Genomic DNA, 20,720 nt, shown 5'->3' with positions numbered 1-20,720 from the left:
GCCTGCGTACCAGATGGAGCTGGTAGACAGCTGCCCTGGATACAGAATTGACCTGTGCCTCCATAGATAGCTGTGAGTCCAAAATGACACCTCAACAATATTCTAGGTTTCACTTACTTAGGGGGTAAACATTGCACAGCTTAGGCTCTGCAATGAGATTTATCATAGATTTATATACATATATGAAGCTCCTTTATTGCCACTGATTTTCACTTGACAATAAGTTAACTCTCAATTTTTTAACAAATCTGTTGAGTTTCACATGTTTTCACAAAGCAAATCTGTTTCTCAGAAGAGATTATTTCATAGCTTGCTGACAAATGAACATATCCTCCTTGACCACAATCCAAGACAGACCTGGGTGTGTTTAATACCATTAGAATCAATAGGTGGCATTCACCTACATTTTTTTGTGATAGTGCAAGGGAATTTCCCTCCTCTCCTCTGCCCCACACCATCTCCAAATGTGCTCTGGAGGGCAAATTTAGGGGGTGCATAGGAAGAAAGAGAGAGGGAGATAGTTTCCTTGCACAAGGAAAGAAACTTTGAGTTGACAATCTGATTAAGATAATTGCATCTTCTGCCTCTTTAACAGCATCTTGGTTTGTGGATTTGGGCAGAAGTGTCTCATTTCAAATTCCTCCCAACATTTCATGTTGCATGAAAGCAGAAGCTGTAATTTACCATATTTTCCATTACATCTGGCTTTGGAAATGAGAAATGAAACTCTGAATCAAAAAGGTCTTTCAGTGGCACAGGATATTGCAGGGGAGGGTTTCTGTTCCATTTGCTGCACCCCTCCCAATTTTTCCTTTATTGGAGGTTTTAAAGCAGAGGTTGGATGGTCATCTGATACGAATGCTTTAGTTGAGATTCCTGCATTGCAGGGGGTTGGACTAGATGACCCTTAGATTCCACTGAACTCATTCCATGATTCTGCTACTTAGGCTTGCCTGACTCATCCTTGATTTGCAAGATACAAGGCATAAACCATTTGCTGTAGTAGATTAGAAGCAATTATCTACCCAGTTTTGACACATTGTCAATGTATGACTTCAGGTAAACTCATCGACCCATTTGCCTTGGTAAAAGCGGAAGCTTGATTTGTACATTAGTCAATACCTTTATCTGTCTAATCAATGAATCTGTCTAATGAGGATAAGGAAAAGCATTGAAAAGCGAGCACAGCCTCTGGGCAAAAGTATTGATACTGGGATGGAGACCAAAAAGGATTACCAATCTTACAAAGACAGGCTTGGAGACAGAGACTAGGAGGGACGAAAGAACAGAACAAAGTGCAGGGCAGGGAGATGGCCAAAGCTCTCAATTTTGGTTTCTCTCTATTTCTCATTTTTCTCCTCTTAAGCTTAGCTCTCCACATTTCCACACCCAATTCAGGGTCTTTCTCTCTCTCCTAATTTACGCATTTTCTATGTGTGTTGGCCTAATACACATGTTTTCACAAAGCATATCTTCTCTGATGTTTATATTTTTCTTACTTGGATGCATTTTTCTATGTTACTTTCATAGGGACATAGGAAGCTGCTGTATACAGACTCAGACCCATTGCTACATCTAGCTCACTATTGTCTACACTGACTGCCAACGGATCTCCAGGGTTACAGGAATGGATCTCTTCCAGCCCTACCTGGAGACACCAGGGATTGAACCTGGGATCTTCTACATGAAAGGCAGATGCTCTGCCACTGAGCTATGGCCCTTTCCAAGAGCTATTCCACTCCCCTTGCCAATTTTCAGAAATATATGCATTTTTATGCACTCTTTACATTTGCTTATTCATTTTTGTGCATATTACTTGGCTGGAAAACTGCACTGCAAAATTCAGAGAAGTGTGAATCTTGAAGGATGGCTCGGTTTCAGTTTGCACATTTTGGAAAGTACAAATTAGGTAGATTCACATTAAAATGCAAACTGAATCAAATTTCCGATCTTCTGGAGAACACCATGTTGGCTATCCCAGAGAGCCAGTGTGGTGTAGTGGTTAAGAGCGGTAGTCTCGTAATCTGGGGAACCGGGTTCGCGTCTCTGCTCCTCCACATGCAGCTGCTGGGTGACCTTGGGCCAGTCACCCTTCTCTGAAGTCTCTCAGCCCCACTCACCTCACAGAGTGTTTGTTGTGGGGGAGGAAGGGAAAGGAGATTGTTAGCCGCTTTGAGACTCCTGAAGGGGAGTGAAAGGCGGGATAGCAAATCCAAACTCTTCTTCTTCTTGTGCAAAATTCACAGAGTAATGCATACCAATAAATTGATCACCCTGCGATGATTCAAACACAATAGTTCCCAGTCTCACTTTCCCAAGAGATACTCAACTTTTGATTGGCATATACGTTGCAAGCCACGTATGATTCATGACTCCATGATTCATGACTGTGTGCAATCCTAAGTATTTATACTATATATGTAGTATCACAATGACACTTAGCTGACTGTACACACCTGTAATTTAAAATAATGAGCTTAGGCTTCAACATTCAACAGCTGGAATGTACATCAATTAGCAGAAGCATTGCATAAAAATAAAACAAAAACAAACCATCAAGCCTTGATCTGTTATGTTTGAATTGATTTTTGCCTGAATACAAAACAATGAATGAATCAACAAACACTGTAGTGGTGAACTCAGAGCAGAGTCAATACATTTATACCATAACAAATAAATAATGTGAATATAGTACATTAAGATTGTTGCAAATTCCCACGCCATGGAGAAACCTGGTTGGCTTATGGAGTACGTGTTTGTGTACTCACATAGCTAATGAGAAGAAACCAGGTTGCATCAGATTAACCAAATCTTGATGTTTAAGCTCACAATGAATATGGTTCTACTTTTCTGTGCTGGCTCCATGTTTTGGGGATCTCTAGTGCAAGATGCTTGGTGGGTGTGTTGAATTTTTCAATTCTCAAATTCTGAACATGTGGGGTACTAAGAGGTTGTAACATGACTTGGGAATTCAAAATATATTTGGGTTAAATTCACATGATTTAGTTTGCATGGTAAATAAAATGTGTGTAACATTGCAAAGAAATCATTAAAAATGATTGCCACATACTTGCAGTTATATTACAGTATATATACTTATTTTATCTATATAGTATACATATTTTATATTTCCTGACACTTTCTGAAGGTAAAACTAAAATTCTTTGGTTTTCCCAGTTTATAGACCAGTGGGAGGGGTTGAGACCTTTAGAACAGTAGTATACACTTGTTCACACTAATATTTTTTGAGAGGGGGGATTCCCATCATCTCCCTAAAAGAGAAAACAGGCTTACTTCCAAGTAAATGTGCACAGGATCAAGCTATAATCCTATGCACACTTCCTTAGAGAGCAAGCCCCACTGAACTCAAGCCTTCTTTTAACGTTACCAGGACTAGGGCTAGGGAGACCTGACCTGAAATCACACAGGCCACGAAGCTCAAGTCCTTTCTCAGTTATCCCAATCCCACCTCACAGAATTGTTGGGAGAAGACTGGAGGCCAGTGGTGGTAGGTGTGTGCGCGCGTGCAGAAAAGAAAAGAACCCAGAGCTTCTTATTTGCATTTCAGTCATTCATTTTATTGCCATTTACACTGATGTAGTTTCAAACGGGATGAGGGGCGTCACGTGTTGAGATCCCGGCATTGCAGGGACTAGGGCCCCTTGCAACTCCACAATTTTAGAATTCACTGCCCCAACTCCCCATCTCGTCCTCACAACAACCCTGCGAGGTAGGTGGAAGCTGACAGCTTCTTTGAGGAAGGGCGAACACTACACGAGGGTAAGCAAAGATAAAACTCCGTGGGCTGCTAGGCAGCCAAAAAAGAGCCTACAGCGCTCAAGCCTCCTCCTTGCAGCAACCCCCCCCCCAAAAAAAAACTTCAAAAGCCACCCAGCATCGACGAGACAGTCCTCGTCACGTGACTGCAATGACGCGGCGGGAACGTCATCGGAGGTGACGGGGGGCAGCCGCGGCGGCCGAGAATGGGATTCCGCGGTATGCGCGAAAAGCCTCCCTTCCCTTTCCGCAGAACTACATTAACGGCGACGCAGCCGAAGTCAGGTGACCTCGCGCCACGTGACCGTGCTCGGGTGTGGGGGAGTGGAGGCCTCGCGCCGTGGCTGACAGGATTTATGACAGGAGCCGGGAGGCGGCAGAGCAGCGCTGAGGCGACGCGGCTGCTCCTTCGTGCCGAGGCTGGAAGCGCGGCAGCCTCATTCATACATTCACCCGGTGAGGCTCGTCCCGTTCCGCCCTGTCCCCGGCTCAGCGCAGCGTGCGAGGATGACCTGGCGGCTGTGGGGCTTCGCGCTGCTGGGCTGCAGCCTGGCCTCGGCCAGCGGCGTTTACCGGCTGGACGACGCGCTGGGGCTCGCCTCGGAGTTCGACGGCATCGGCGCCCTCAGCGGAGGCGGGGTAGGTTGGGCGGCCGCCCGGGGGTAGGTGGGGAGGTGTCTGTAGGCGCCTCACCCCGGTTCATGAGGGTCCACGCGCGGGAAATGCTTGTGTGTGTGTGTGTGTTGAGGGATCGTATAGAACTGCAGATCCCTCGAAATTAAGAGACGCCTGCTTCTTGGGAGGAAAGCAATGACAAACCTAGACAGCATTTTAAAAAGTAGAGACATCACCTTGCCAACAAAGGTCCGTATAGTTAAAGCTATGGATTTCCCAGTAGTGATGTATGGAAGTGAGAGCTGGACCATAAAGAAGGCTGAGCGCCGAAGAATTGACGCTTTTGAATTATGGTGCTGGAGGAAACTCTTGAGAGTCCCATGGACTGCAAGAAGATCAAATGCATCCATTCTTAAGGAAATCAGCCCTGAGTGCTCACTGGAAGGACATATCGTGAAGCTGAGGCTCCAATACTTTGGCCACCTCATGAGAAGAGAAGACTCACTGGAAAAGACCCTGATGTTGGGAAAGATGGAGGGCACAAGGAGAAGAGGACGACAGAGGACGAGATGGTTAGACAGTGTTCTCGAAGCTACAAACATGAATCTGACCAAACTGCGGGTGGCAGTGGAAGACAGGAGTGCCTGGCGTGCTCTGGTCCATGGGGTCACGAAGAGTCGGACACGACTGAACGACTAAACAACAACATAGAACTGCAGAGTTGGAAGGGACCCCCAAGGGTCATCCAGCACAATATAATAATAATAATAATAATAATTTTATCATTATTTAGGTATACCCCGTCCAGCTGGCTGGGTTTCCCCAGCCACTCTGGACGGCTTCCTACAGAATATAGTGGTACCTCGGGTTACATACGCTTCAGGTTACAGACTCCGCTAACCCAGAAATAGTGCTTCAGGTTAAGAACTTTGCTTCAGGATGAGAACAGAAATTGTGCTCTGGCGGCACGGCAGCAGCAGGAGGCCCCATTAGCTAAAGTGGTGCTTCAGGTTAAAAACAGTTTCAGGTTAAGTACGGACCTCCGGAATGAATTAAGTATTTAACCCGAGGTACCACTGTATTAAAATACAATATTATTAATAAAATACAAATACAATACAATCTATTAAACATTAAAAGCTTCCCTAAGCAGGGCTGCCCCTTGCAGTGCAGGAATCTCAGCTATAAAGCATCCAGGGCAGCTGGCCCACCCAATCTCTGCTTAAAACCGTTCCCTGTGTATCTGTTTGCTTTGTAACACAACCCCACCCTCCAATAAAAGCTAATTCAAACAAAAACACCCTCCGTGCAAGGAGGGAGACGGTTCCGCAGTCCAACAGCTCTTCTGGTCAGGAAGTTCTTCCTGATGTTTATTCGGGAGGGTTATTGTTCCAGTCCGTTGCTATATTACACATTTTTGGTTTATGGTTTTATATTATGAACCGCTTTGTGATCCTCGGGTGATGGGCGGTATATAAATTTAATAATTAATTAACAGAGGTGTACTTAGGGGGTTGGTGAAACTGGCTTCCGGTTCGGGGTGCAAGCCCAAGTGTGTGTGTGTGCAACAATCACCTGTCAGATTATGGAGCGTATGATTTTTACATTTTACAGTATAGAGATATAAACAGTAACTCCAGAATTTTTCTTTTTTTCTCTTCTAGGCTACTTCCCGGCTTTTGGTGAATTACCCAGAACCTTATCGCTCTCAGATTTTGGATTATCTTTTTAAGGTAAGTGCGACATTGCTGTTCTTGTAGACTTTGACATAGGGCAGTCATTGAATCAACCTCTTTTTGACCTTTTTTATTTCTTTTAAGAAATGTTTTAGCCGTCCAGCCTTGTTAGCTATCCTAGGGTGTGTTGCATTATAAAACATCACATAAAAATAGTCAAACCAGAGCACATAAAATGCATCATCGAAATTCCATATAGGTGTTTCTGTCCTGGGTGTCAACTGACTTTCTCAACCTCTCCAAGTCGTTGGAACAAATGTCTTTAGTTGGCACTAAAAAGAAAGTAAGGCGGATCTCAGCCATACTTGTGAGGAAGGATGTTTCATAATTGACGTGGCACTTAGTGCTCTGGCAGCTACATTCTGGACTGCCTTCAGGAGCTGCTCCATCTGTTAATGTGCTGACAGGTATTCTTTACTGTACTTATATTTTTATAAAACCTGTATGCAGTGCTTGATATCATGACCCAAACCTTATCAGTGCATTAATATCAACTTGCATTTTTTTTGCCATGGTGTATGCTTGATGTTTGCTTTATACATCTGGCAAATAAGATGTAAGAATTTGAGCTAGGATGTTTTTCTTATTCTCACTCCCCCCCCCCCGCCGCTTACTGTCGTGTTTATTGGAATTGATAATACTAGGCGGTAATTGGATAGGTCTAAGGGATCTAATGAAGTTTTCTTTAAGAGTGGACACACCACTGCTTCCTTCAGTTCCCCTGGGAATGTCCCCGTGTCAAGGGACAAATTGATAATTTCAACCAGGGGGGTCCGCGCAACATCTGGACATTCCCTAATCAGCCAAGATGGGCACAGATCAAGGAGGCAGGTGGTGGGCCTACCAACTTGGAGGAATATATCCACATCAGCAGGGAGTATTCAATCAAAATGGTCCAACACTGGACCTGAAGTCAGTCGAGGGGCCTCCAGTTCAGTCACTGTATCTAAATTGGCAGGGAGGTCACGGCACAGCAACAGGACTTTCTCCGCAAAAAAGCTCGCAAATGCCTCACAGCTGTGGGTCGAATTTGTGCTTAAATTTGGTTGTCCTCCTAAGGATGTTATTGATCTAATTATTCTAAAAAGTTGTGCCGGGCGAGAGCTAGTGGATGCAATGGAAGCTGCAAAGTAAGATTTCTTAGCAGCTTTCATAGCCATCTCATAGGCTTTCATAAGCGTCCTATAAGATGTTCTTGAGGCTCCGTTATGAGTCCGTTGCCATACTCGCTCTAGCCGTCTGAGATCCCGCTTCATTTTCCGGAGCTCCTCAGTAAACCAAGGGGCCCGGTTTCGACGGGGTCACAGAGGGCGCTTAGGCGCGATCTCATCAATGGCTGCCAAGAGCCGCTTATTCCAGTCCTCAGCAAGGTCATCTAATGAGTCGCCAGGAGGAGCAGGGTCCCGCAAGGCTTGTCGGAATCTATCAGGATCCATCAGTTTTCGCGGACGAGCCCATATAGGTTCGCCACCTGAGCAGGGGAGGAGCGGGAAGTCAATTTTGGCTTTCAGAGCATAGTGATCAGACTCTGGCATTTGAATCTCTTCCAAGAGGTTAAGACCTTTTTGGAGTTACTACGTGACACTGTTTACTATGTGAAGACAGCCGGCAAGTTTCAAATCCATGGGATATGGCTATTATTATTTTTTTGCTTATTGATCCATTACTGGTGCTGGCTGGCTTCTTTGAGGGCTAACAGGATTTAACTGGAGCCAGGTCTCAGCCCTGCAAAGCATGAAGCAGCGTTGCAGGGGATTGGACTACAGGACCCTTGAGATTCCTTTCAACTCTACCGTTCTACGATTCTATGTTTGTGCTTCTGTGAATATTTTTTTTTAACATATTGAAGGCAATTATTTTTTGTAATTGGGATTACTGTTCTTTGAGGGAATCTAATAAGCTGCAAAATAATTGACCTTGCAGAAGAAACTTCCTTGCAATATGCAAAATTTTGCATAACAATAGAAAATATATACATAAATATAAAGAAAGATGGAATGAGATAAAATGAGCAACAAAAGTATTCTTCTGCTTTTGTTAATAAGCAATGCAATGATCCTGGCAAGGGCTCAGGGTAGCGTTGTCGGGTTCCTTTCAGCCTGGAGAAAGTACTGTGTGTTTCATAGTCTGTTTCCCGTTCCACTTAATTGTAGGAAGGTACAGTACATACAGCCAATATCACTGCCATGTTCTTTTCTCTTACTGGGATACAACTGTACGTGTCCCTGTAAAACAATTGCAGAAGAGCCACAGGGCTCATTTTTGCAGCACACAGACAGGGGAAAGGCTGATGAAAGGTGAAGGAATAATAGGCTTCTGTACCAAGCTGCTTTGTAAAGATGCATTAAAATCCCTTTCCCTAGTGCTGGTGTTGCTGGGCGACTAGTTCCATTAGCACTGCAGAACTGGTCCTCTGTGGGATATTGACTGCCAGCGTCTCAAAGGCTCTGAAGCCTGATTTATGTGCAGTGTATGCTTGCACAGCCACTGTTTTGGCATATCATGTGCAAACACAATCTCTGTTTTCAATCAAAGAGATAATGATTGTTGAGCATCATAGTAGGTGATAAGTCAGTACCATAGTCTTGACTGCAAATTATTTCCTATTTACATGATGCACTGTGATCCATGAATAGCATAAATGTTAACACTGCTTCCTCTTCTTTTTCCCCTGAAGCCAAATTTTGCTGCTGCTTTACAAATCCTCAAAGTAGAGATTGGCGGAGATGCACAGTCCACAGGTATGAGCTGTTGAGGAAAGAGATTTAACCACAAAGCATTGTAATAATGCTGTAATTATGGGTTAGTTAGTTCTAAACATTGTCAACCAAGTTGCTCACCACGAGCTTTGCATGATATACTGATTGTGCCTCTTTACTAGGTACTGGAAAACTGATTCTGTTATGGTTGGAACAAAATACTCAATAGTGGAGATTTTTCTCAAGCCCCTTGATGGGGATATAATTGCCCTTCCCCAGAGTTATGTTGATAATTTGATAAGCAGGGTGTGTGTAGTACCCCCCCAGCTGATCTGTGTACCTGTTTGTTTGGGGTGTGTGAGAGTGTGTGGATTCACATGAACAAGCAGGCAGAGGGCCCTCTTGGTAGTGGCGCCCACCCTTTGGAACACCCTCCCATCAGATGTCAAACAGATAAATAACTATTTGACTTTTAGAAGACATCTGAAGGCAGGGAAATTTTTAATGGTTGATGCTTTATTGCATTTTTAATATTTTGTTAGGAGCCACCCCTAGTGGCTGGGGCGACCCAGTCAGATGGGTGGCACATTATTATTATTATCATTCAGATTATTAAGATTGTTGTGTGTATGCCTTTTTGTTTTTGCAGGGTAGAGGGAACTGTTGTGTAGTGGGTTCCATATTAAGTTTGCGAATATCTCCTGAAAATGGGATGTCCTCTTGCTATAAGCATCTTTACTTTGCCGTAAATCCATTGATTTCATTAGCACTTATTTCCACGTAAGCTTATCAAGGTGCTATTAAATGGGTTGTTAAACCACAATGCCTATCAGCCTCTGGAAGCATGGCCAATGGCCAGGGGTGGTGGGAATTGTAGTTCAGCAGCATCTAGAGGGCCAAAGGTGACCCACACCTACAATGAGAGACAAGGGTGAGATCAGCATGTTCAGGGGACCTTCATTGTGATGGGAGATGCTGAGGTGACCTGTGAGTTTATTTGTTTGTTCCTAGAGAAGAGGTGGGAAGCTGAGAGGTGTTGTGTGGGGAGGTGTGTTAAAAGAAAGGGATACCTTCACCTCCCAGTTACTGTACTGGTATCAACAAAGATCAGTGTTTTATTGAGTTGTATTTATGGTTTTATTGCATATTTTGGTTTTTTTATTTGCTGTATACTGCTCAGAGGTATTTTATATATTAGGTGGCATAGATATGGTCTTAATAATATTATTATTGCTATATATGTAGCTGGAGGATATTGAGGTTGACAGATGTAGCTATTAAGAATAGTTGTTGTTTTTGTCCATGGAGTTTTCTTGGCAGGGATACTGGATAGTTAGAATGGTGTTATTATTGTTCCATATTCCAGTTCGCCTTGTAAATGAGGCATGCATATTCTGGGCTGGCAAAGCACTGCATAAGCTGGATGGTACGGCTGATTTATACTTAGAACATTTAATTAGCATTGTTTTTCATTAGCATTATTTCAATGCAGAGTCATGAGTGGGTGAATGCCAAACGTCAGCTTATTATATCTTTGGACTTTATCAAAAATTGTTTCTATGATTTATGAAGAACCCCGCAACATAACATGGCGCCATCTGGGCACCACATTTCATCTACATTTCAGATTTTAGTATTTTTTGCCATCCTGTTTCATGTGCTTGTGATTCTCCAGCAGATAAGCCCCAGAGTAACCTGACTTAAAGTATAGCTTTCCACTCAGTAAGTTCTTACAACCTGTGATTACAGGATAGGCATTGGAATGTCTATAGAAGATCAGGTTTCTCAATGTAGGTGTATAAGTACAGAGAACTGCATTCGTTGTTAATCTCCTTCTTCCCTTGATGCTATCTAGGGTGCTAAAATTGGTGTAAGAATAACATTGCATGTCCAGTTTCATGATATACATACAGTTTACACGTGTTGAGAAATGTATTAGATTGATGCAGCAAAGGATGTGTAACACATTGCTGAGCTACAATTTTGTTTTCCTTCTGTAGATGGAACTGAACCATCCCACATGCACTATGAAGATGATGAAAATTATTTCCGGGGCTATGAATGGTGGCTGATGAAAGAAGCTAAAAAGAGAAACCCTAATATTAAATTGATTGGTAAGACCTGCAGACCTGTAAGGTGTGACGTTTTGTCCTTCTTACCCTGTAATTTGAGAGTACCTTTGTGATTCATTTTAAACCATTCTGTTCCAATGTAACGTGCAGCATGCTTTAAATAATATTGATTTACTCAGCTTGGAGTGTGTGTGTTGTGTGTGTGAGAGAGGCTGGGTTTGCACAACTTTGCAAGCCCAAACTGTGGCTTACCAGGACCATATGAATTTGCAAGCTCTCAGAGGGGAGATGATGCTTTTCAGGCCTATGCTGTCCTGAAGTTAGCTAGTGTTTGGCTTTGCATGTCATTCAAACCCAGGCTGGTGGTTATTCTCTTTACTCACTAGCTATGAGCTGCTACCAAGAAAAAAACCGTAGGTGGTGGCGGGGGGGGGGGGGGTGGAGAGAAAAGAAGGCATCCTCTGCTGTTGTTACTGCTTATAAAGGAATGAGTTGGTGGGCAGATGGAGCGATTTTGACCTGTCAGGCTTTATTTATTAATTCCTTTAAAAAAGAAAGAAGCCTTTTACATAATGATTAAACTGTAAACATTTTGCTTCTCCCCAAATACCCCCTTCACTAAAAATTTGGTTTCGGTCAGCACCCCATGATTAACACACACTTAAGGGATTTTGTAGTTTGAATCCCCTGCACCATTTCCAGATCATTTCTGTTATATAAACGTATAATAAAATGCTCTTAAATTTGAAACGGAAGATTTGGGGATGTATTGTGATGGAAGCATAGGGTTAAGAGAACATTATGATTTTCATATAAAAACTCCAATATACCACATGCTTTGATACCAAAATTACCATTGCAATTGATAAGGAAACCTTATTGAATAAATTCTTGTAGGGTGTCCCAAAGAAAATCAGCATAACCTGGAAGGCTGACAACAAATGAGGAAGACTAGATGCCTGGAGCTGTTGTTTGCCTCTTTTGATAGCCTTCTACTCATAATGTCATAAATGCCTTCCCATGACAGAGTTAGGCAACACATATTTCCCATGCATTGCAGTATCTTCCTCTTTTAGGAATGCCCGTTGCAACGGCATGCTGCCTCACCTTCCTGTTTTGGCATTTCTTTGCCCACACAATCAACATGTCATTTCCTGAGTGCTTGATTTGTTTTTCCCACTCTGTAGATGTTTCATGGAAAATACATTGGTTCTGAGAATGTGCACACTCAGAATATGAAGGAAGCCCAGGACCAGCCCGAAGCAGTGCTGGTCACCTGACTGTAATTGTTCCTTCTGATAACTCCATGAGGTGTACCACTGGGTGAAAAGCACTGTTCTGTGGCATACAGTAAAGGAGGGCCTGATAGCAAAAAGAGTGCAGTTTGGACTGGCTGAGCCTTTGAGTGTTTGTTGGTTGCACCGTTTCTCTGCAGGCACTTAAGCCCACAGCTTTGCCGGAGGAAGAGAGGGAAGGCCCAGTAGCAGGGGGTATTGTTTGTCGGCACACATTTCTGGAGAGAATGAAAAGAGAATTTATAGTTATATTTGTGGGGTACCATGGAAATACTGAATCAAAACGTACCAACGAAAGAAAATTGATGTTTACTGCTGCCTGATCGCCAAACCATGGTTTGGTTAGTTACCTGGGCATGTGTGCTTCTCTTCTCCCCTCTACCTCATCTCTCATGTGGACATGCCCTAAGAGCCAATAGTTATTAACAATAGTGCAGATACAGTGGTACCTCTGGATGCAAACGGGATCCCTACCTGCTTCTAGCCATGATTGTTAGACTGGGCTTGGCATTAGCATCCCCATAAATGTAACTTGCTTTTTAATCTCCTTGGTTGCCAGCCAGACAGCAGGCTAAACTCAGGGGGCTGGTACTGGTGTACAAAGCCTTACATAGATTGGGACACGGATACCTAGCCGATAATTTCACCCCTTTACACCCATTTTGTACTGTTGTTTGCATCCGTGGGCTTTGTGAGACAATGGAGGAGTGCGCCTTTTGGGGGTGAGGTCAAGCTGTTGGACTGTTGCAGCGCCTGCTGTACAATGCTGGACTAATGCCTTTTGTTTGGAGGCATCTACCCTTTGGAACTCCCACCAGCTATATATCAAGCAGACGCTGCTGTCTTTTTGGCACCTGTTGAAGACCTCCCTTTTCCTGCAAGCATTCTAAGTGGAGATGATGATGATGATAATAATAACAAAAATTATTATTATTATTAATTTCTACCCCACGCATCTGGCTGGGTTTCCCCAGCCACTCTGGGCAGCTTTCGACAGAACATTAAATACAGAATAAAACTTCAAACATTAAAAACTTCCCTGAACAGGGCTGCCTTTGAAAAGTTGGATAGTTGCTTATTTCCTTGACATCTTCTGGGAGGGCGTTCCACAGAGCGGGCGCCACTACTGAGAAGACCCTCTGCCTGGTTCCCTGTAACATCACTTCTTGAATGAGGGAACTGCCAGAAGGCCCTCGGCGCTGGACCTCTGTGTCTGGGCTGAACGTTGGGGGTGGAGATGCTCCTTCAGAGATCTTTGTCCCAATCTTTCTCTGTTTTGAATGTTTTTATTAATGCAGTCATCGATCGTTAATTGCTTGGGGGTGGTTCATGGGGAGCTATTCATAAAGGAAATACAGTGGTACCTCTGGTTACAGACGTTTCAGGTTACATACGCTTCAGGTTACAGACTCCACTAACCCAGAAATAGTACCTCGTGTTAAGAACTTTGCTTCAGGATGAGAACAGAAATTGTGCTCCGGCGGCGCAGCAACAGCAGGAGGCCCCATTAGCTAAAGTGGTGCTTTAGGTTAAGAACAGTTTCAAGTTAAGAACAGACCTCTGCAACGAATTAAGTACTTAACACGAGGTACCACTGTAAAATAATAAATAATGACAGCAAGCTCTGAAATTGAAAATTTAGGGGGGAAGTGCCTCTTCAAGATGGTAGGTATTATACTCCCATGGCCAAAGAAGTAGGAAGCTTTCTGTATAATTTCTAAAAACCAGAACTGAGTGGTGCCTCACTGGTATCAAGAGCAAAGAAATGTGTGGATTGTTCTGTAGTGTGAGCACACCCACAATGCCTCTCCTGCAGGATAGGTTGATGTTTGAACGGTCCTATTTTGAGAATAGGGGCTGTGTGCTAAGCTTTTCCGTTGTATTAATTTTATGCTTGTTTTTCCCCTTCTCTTTACAGGGTTGCCCTGGGCTTTTCCAGGATGGGTTGGGAGGGGTGAGAACTGGCCCTATGATTATCCGGATGTCACTGCTTATTATATTGTGTCCTGGATTATAGGCGCTAAAAGATTTCATGATTTGGACATTGACTACATCGGGGTTAGTAAAGGAATTCCTCTTTAAATACTTTTGAACATGATTCATGTTAGAGATTCCAAAGTCATCTAATACAATTCTGCTTCGACCATTTTCCTGAAAAAAATCCACTGGGTTACTTCACACCCCTCCCCTCAATTATTAAAATACTGTAATGATTAGGAAACATTGGTGTGCACACTTTAGGCTTATGGGATTTGCCTTGTTTTTTTGTCCTAGAACCTCAAGATCCACCAGTCAGAGCCTGGTACAAAAGACATACATTTCCTTTGTGTACACATTTATACACAAACACACCCATCCTTTTTCCTACCTGTAACACTTGGAGAAGGTGCTGCAATTAAACAATTCTGAGCCCCAGGCATTTGTTTTTACTACCAGAACTACATTGAACTTATGTTCCTTCCCTCCACCCCACCCCAATTTTCAGTCCTCCTCCTGCTTTCCTCATTTCTGTTGTTGTTGTTGTTGAACAGTTGGTAGTCAGAATTTGTTGCTCATCTACTTTTAATCACCCGGAGATTTACTAGTAGAGATTGCAGATCTTCCTTTAGGCCATCCACCACTGCCTGCCTTTCGTATCTGTGTGCATTATTACCACATGTTGGGCCAGGACAGAGAGCGTAGCTTCCAGTGCAGATCCTTAAGTCTGGACAATTTCTTCTGCAGTATATCATACCTAGAGAAACCAGAGGCTTCATAAGTACTGGGAGCAAAACCTTAACCTGGTTCATGTGTAGCGCCTTTTGCCCTTCACGCTTAAGGTCAGCAAGCTCAGGCAGGGCATGCCAGGAATTGGATTTGAGTGTGTCTTCTCTTACCTTTGTATCACTTCTGTTTTTTTTATTTTGGTATTTTTAGATCTGGAATGAACGGTCTTTTAGCAGCAAATATATCAAGGTAGGTCAACTGATCAATTGACATCCATTTTTTAAATAATGCATTCTTAGCATGTATAACATCGAACTTCTAGCAACAGGATCTCTCCCTATGCATCCTCTCCCAATTTTGCTTGGACACATCAGAACAGCACAGCTGGTGTGTCTGTGTGTGCGTCTATGTGCGCAGAAGAGGGCAGAATGTCTGCACTGAAGCTTACCTTTATCAGCTTACCTACAGTTCTAGCCTTTTTTGTTTTTGTTCTGTTGCTAATGAGTGGCAAAGCTTCCTAAGGCAGTTTTAATGGATAAAGATGCATAGAAAATAGCTGCAATCCAAACGTGCCCAGCTGATGCCTCTCAAATGCTTTGGACTACAATTCCCATAATCCCTGGCTGCGGGTCATGTTGATTGGAGCTGATGGGAATTGTACTCCAATACATCGAGAGGATGTCCTCTTGGGGAACACTGGACTAGAGGGTCTCTAGATTCTCAGTGTTGGTTTTATTTTTTCTTCAGTGTCTGGCTGATATTATTGTTAACCATAGTCTTCAGTTAACCATAGTCTCCCATTCCCCCTGAACTGGGAAACAAGCCATGGTTTCGTGGAAACAAGCCATGAAACCATGGTTTAAACCTTCTACTTGCTCAGCCATTGCATACAATGCATAGTGTTTATTGACTAAGAGTGTCTTGCTATGCACGACAAATTTAAATGAACCCCATTTTTGAAGACATGAAATGCTACTACTGTTATAATGTAGAAAGGATATGTTAAAAGTGTATATTTTGTGTGGATATCTGGTAGAAAGGGACTGCAGTGAAAGCTGTAAGTCACTGAATGCACACATGCCCGACCTCAACTGCGCTAGGAAAACTAGCATGGTTTAATTTGTCATTTACAGATGTGTCTCTTAAGCTAACTTGTCTCACTGCTACAGATGTATCTTTTAGTGAATATTCCTCCAGTTCTGTGAAGTAAGGTTTGTCAGCAGCACTAATAGGCCAAGAACTGAATGGTGGGAGGAACCACTTACTCTCCAGACATTGTGGACTATAAATCCCATCAGTTCTGACCATGACCCAATGCCCGTGCTAGCTGGGGCTGATGGGAGCTGGAGTCCAAGAGTATCTGGAGGGCCACTGGCTGCCCATCCTTGTTTTATATCCGACATAGTGCCCTCCAAGACAACCCCATGTCTACTCAAAAATAAGTTCCATTGACTTCAGTGGAGCTTATTCCCTGGGAAGTATATAGGATGACAGTCTTATAGCAATGAAAAATGTTTTCTCTTTCTGATGTTATCAACTTACCCTCTTTTTAAAAACATTCATGGGATGCACTTTAGTTAAAGTTCAATTACAGTCAGTTACTAAGATGTGGCAGTATTATTAGTCTGCTTTATTAAATGTAGGATAATGGACATAATTCATGAGAAGTCTTATCTGTATGAGACAGAAATATTTCTTGAAGATTATCATCTTTTCTGTATGTGTAGAGTGGTTTATGTTGTATGAATGACTTCTGCATTGCATAAAAAGGGGAGATTGCAAGATTAACAATGAAGGAAATAATAGGGATTTAAAAATGGATTTTTTTACTGATTCAGGCCAGATCATCTTCTCCCTCCCCTCCCCTTGTGAAGACCAAATTTGGCAGGTGGGGGGGGGGCTGCTCACCTCTCAGTCACCTGACATCACAATGATGTCAGTTACCCCTTCCACTCTGCACCATTTGGAATCATACAATGCAGGCAAATTCACAGCCCACGAAGTACCTTTCAAAGCACTACTCAAGACCTGACAATTGACTGATTGTCTGGTCTTGTGAAGTCTATTGCAAAGCATTCTGCAAGACCCCATGACGGAGCGCTTTGTAGATGGTTTTGCAGACACCACTTATTGGCAGCCCCTGCAAACCTATTTCAGCTGAGCAAGGTGTTTCCTTTCATCTGTGGGGCAGGTAGATGTGGCCAAATGGGGAGACCTGGTGGACCTAATCAGGTCTGTGGGTTGGAGGTTTCGCACCCCTGTTTTAAAACATGGTTTCCGAGCACAATTCAAAGTGTTGGTGCTGACCTTTAAAGCCCTAAACGGCCTCGGTCCAGTATACCTGAAGGAGCGTCTCCACCCCCATCGTTCTACCCGGACACTGAGGTCCAGCACCGAGGGCCTTCTGGCGGTTCCCTCACTGCGAGAAGCCAAGTTACAGGGAACCAGGCAGAGGGCCTTCTTGGTAGTGGTGCCCTCCCTGTGGAACGCCCTCCCACCAGATGTCAAAGAGAACAACAACTACCAGACTTTTAGAAGACATCTGAAGGCAGTCCTGTTTAGAGAAGCTTTTAATGTTTGATGTATCACAGTATTTTAATATTATTTTGGAAGCCGCCCAGAGTAGCTGGGGTAACCCAGCCAGATGGGCGGGGTATAAATAATAAATTATTATTATTATTATTATTATTATTATTATTATTATTATTATTATTAAGCTGGCTGCTAAGTGAATGTAGGATGGAGTTCTCAAACACTTAATTCACTTCTGAGTTCAGCGTGTCATGCCTGTTTAATGATAAGAATGGAGAGCTGCCAAGGATTTTCAAATCTCCAGCGTTTCTGCTTTCTCGGTCATTAACAATTCAGTTATTTTATTTTAGAATTCTTACATTATTTAAATTGGATGATGAGGTGCCTTAATGGGTGAGATTCAACAAATGAGTCCTGTCTATTTGTTCAATGGGGTTTCCCTGCTCTCTGTGCATGTCCTGAAATTGGCTTGGGAGAACATCCAGAACAGTGTGTTGGAGGTGACAGGTGTGTCACTAGATGTACGGGAGTTAGCTGTGCCTGGTAGGTGGCTAAAAAAGTGAATCTGTACACCTGCCAAGGCACTCCCTTCAAGTTGCAGCCCTTGTTTTAACAACAGGTTCCAGGATTAAGAACCGGTAATACATGAATAACTTGGGGAACTGGGAGCTTTGGAGCACAATAAATGTTGAAAGTACATTTCATGTACATATCAGAAAGGGGCCAGGAAGAGAGAAAGCTCTTAGGTAAGGGTATTCAGGATTCCATTTGGGAGCTGTGACACTCGGGCAGATTAACTGTGTGTGTAGAAGCCCAGCTCTTCCATCATTTCACAGCCCTCACACTTTAATTTGATCTGTTAAGATAATGTCACACTCTCTCCATTGATGAAAGCTGTGTCATCTGTCAAGTAATGCTATCTGTTATCAAGGTACTCCGCAAAACCATGGACAGAGTGGGTTTAAGGAAGGTTGGCATCATTGCTGCGGATGGTGAATGGGACATTGCAAATGAAATGCTAGTCGATCCCTATCTTAATGACTCGGTTGAGATAGTAGGGTAAGTGTGGAAGCCTTGGGTAAAAATAATAATAATTTTATTATTTATACCCCACCTATCTGGTGATGGTGATTCCTTTGTGCCTTTGATCACAGTTCCATATGAACTGAGATCCAAGCTTGGCCATTTCTGCATCTCATACTTGAGCATAAAGTCCTTACTGCATGGGGCTATGCTGCCCCTTTTGCCACCTCTGCTCCTGTGCTTGACGTTGTGCATTTAGTGCAACCTGTCTAGTGTCTCTCTGCTGCTGCTTATTTTGGTGTCTGCATCCTTTTTTATATATCTTCTACAGTCTTTTCAGTGGTGGTAGTGTGGTTTTGGAATACTCTCATTGTAGAAATCCTTCAGGCTCCCTCTCTGACCTTTCTTTTCTCTGAGCTGAAAACTTCACTTTCAACATGGTTTTAATATTTAAAGCAGTAATATTTTACTGCTTTACTGTATTGTTGCTGTATTGTTACTCTCTTTTGCAGATTTCCTGATTTTTAATTTCGTTTGTAGATGTCCTTTTAATGTGTGACTTTCCCTTGTTCCATATGTGTTCCATATTTCTTAGCTGTGAAATTCTTCTAGATGCTCTATGGGAGGAGGAGCAGGGTATCCATTTCCTACATTTATTTATTAATCAAATTTGTACCCAGCCCTTCCTCCTGAAGAAACCTAGGAACCTAGCAAACAACATGCCGTGAAACACTTTAAAAACACCTTTAAAGAACTCCCATTCAAAGCTGAACTCAAAGGCATTTTGAAAGAGGAAGGTCTTCAGTAGGTGCTGAAAAAGACAACACCTGTTTAATATTCAAATTCATGTCATATACAGAAAATTTATGGCCATTTGGACATTACTAGTGACAGTCTACGCTTAAGATTCCTTTCCAACATGGAAATCCTCGTTTTAAAAAAGGATCGCCCAGTATATCGACACATGTTCAGACACTGTCGCCCTTGGGTTTGTGATATTTGCTACGTTTGTAAAATAAGCTTATGGAAGCGCCATCATTCCCTCTGTTTCTGATATTCGGGTATGAACACAATTGTTAGGTAGCCTAAACAACCCAACCCACGCTTAAGAGGGAGGTATCAGCAGGTTTGTGGAGGAACACTATAATCTGCCGAAGTAGTAAGCAAGAACCTTAAGGAATATGCGGGGGATAACCCCACAAAGCAGCACAGTGGCAGTGGCGGAGCTAGCTGCTCGGGCACCCAGAGCAGCGCACATGCTGTGCACCCGGGGGTAGGGCAATTGTGCCCAGGGCATTGCGGCCCGGCTGGGGTGTGTGTGTGATTGGCACAGCCGCGATCGCCCCTGCCTCCCTGCCCCCCCCCCACCCCTGCACAGTGACCACTGAGCATGCTCTGTACCCATGGAATACTGGCTGGAATACACAACAATATTTTGCGGCAGCTCTTACTTTTGCATTTTTAAAAGCCATGTATATCTCTTGGGAGGAAATTAGACAAATAAAAGTTCCTCTTCTGATGTACCCCTTAAGTAGGGGGCAAGCACTATTCTGAACGCACTCACTAGGGGGCAAGCATCATTGAACTAAGTGAGGCTACATAGGGCTGGATCATAAATCTGTTTTGTGAAGGCTAATTAACCAGTAAGCAAAAGCTACCCCTTTTAGCCAAACAAAAGAGTTATTTTAATTAGGGGATATTTATAGTAGTTCGGAAGAGGCTGGCTCCTCCTAATGGTGTCTTCATGCACCTGAATTTTGAAGATGATGAGGGTAATAATAATAATAATAATATTAAATATACCATCCTTCATCTGTAGATCTCAGGGAGGTTCACAACAAATTTGGGGCACTAATCAGGGCCATTGGTTTTCATATTACCTGTTCTGCAGAGTTGTCTAATGTTACTAAATTGCCACAGCAACAATTAACTCTCTGCTGACTAATTTAAAAGCAATTCAGCTGGTAGTCTCATTTGACCCAATTGTGGATTCATTCAATAGGATTAATAATCTAGTTAGGTACACACACACAGTCAGCCCTCAGAAGAACTTAAGGATTTTCAAAATGATAACTTGCCATGGAATAACTTTTCTGATTGAAAAATAGTAGTCAGGTATCATAGGCAAGAGCACCTCAAGGCTTATACTAGGATGTGATTAGTGGCAGGCACTGTGTGTGGAATGATGCTGCTCACCTGACTTTGTTCTAGCTGAGTCACAGCTGCCTAAAGGGAGAAGAAGGGGAGTTGTGGTGTTGAGGTTGG

The 20,720-nt window shown here is 43.1% G+C and overlaps 1 protein-coding gene across 3 annotated transcripts in view; it reads left to right on the top strand.

Annotated features, from left to right (window-relative positions):
• The first annotated feature begins 3,647 nt into the window (after positions 1–3,647).
• The window catches only part of GALC (galactosylceramidase), a 38,043-nt gene continuing 20,970 nt past the window's right edge, over positions 3,648–20,720 (top strand). The window contains exons 1-7 of one of the 3 annotated variants that reach the window (XM_083448098.1): positions 3,953–4,416; positions 6,057–6,125; positions 8,806–8,869; positions 10,828–10,941; positions 14,113–14,252; positions 15,111–15,149; positions 18,364–18,491. In XM_083448098.1, coding sequence (XP_083304224.1) covers positions 4,285–4,416; positions 6,057–6,125; positions 8,806–8,869; positions 10,828–10,941; positions 14,113–14,252; positions 15,111–15,149; positions 18,364–18,491 — 686 coding nt within the window. In that variant the 5' untranslated portion in view covers positions 3,953–4,284. Of the gene's footprint in view, positions 4,417–6,056; positions 6,126–8,805; positions 8,870–10,827; positions 10,942–14,112; positions 14,253–15,110; positions 15,150–18,363; positions 18,492–20,720 lie in introns of all 3 variants that reach the window. The other 2 variants (XM_083448097.1, XM_083448099.1) reach the window with 2 other exon arrangements.

This window comes from Podarcis tiliguerta (genome assembly GCF_965153285.1).
Source record: "Podarcis tiliguerta genome assembly, chromosome: 1".
NCBI lineage: Eukaryota > Metazoa > Chordata > Lepidosauria > Squamata > Lacertidae > Podarcis > Podarcis tiliguerta.
Note: the sequence above shows the minus strand (reverse complement) of the source record. Positions and strands in the feature narration are given on the sequence as shown.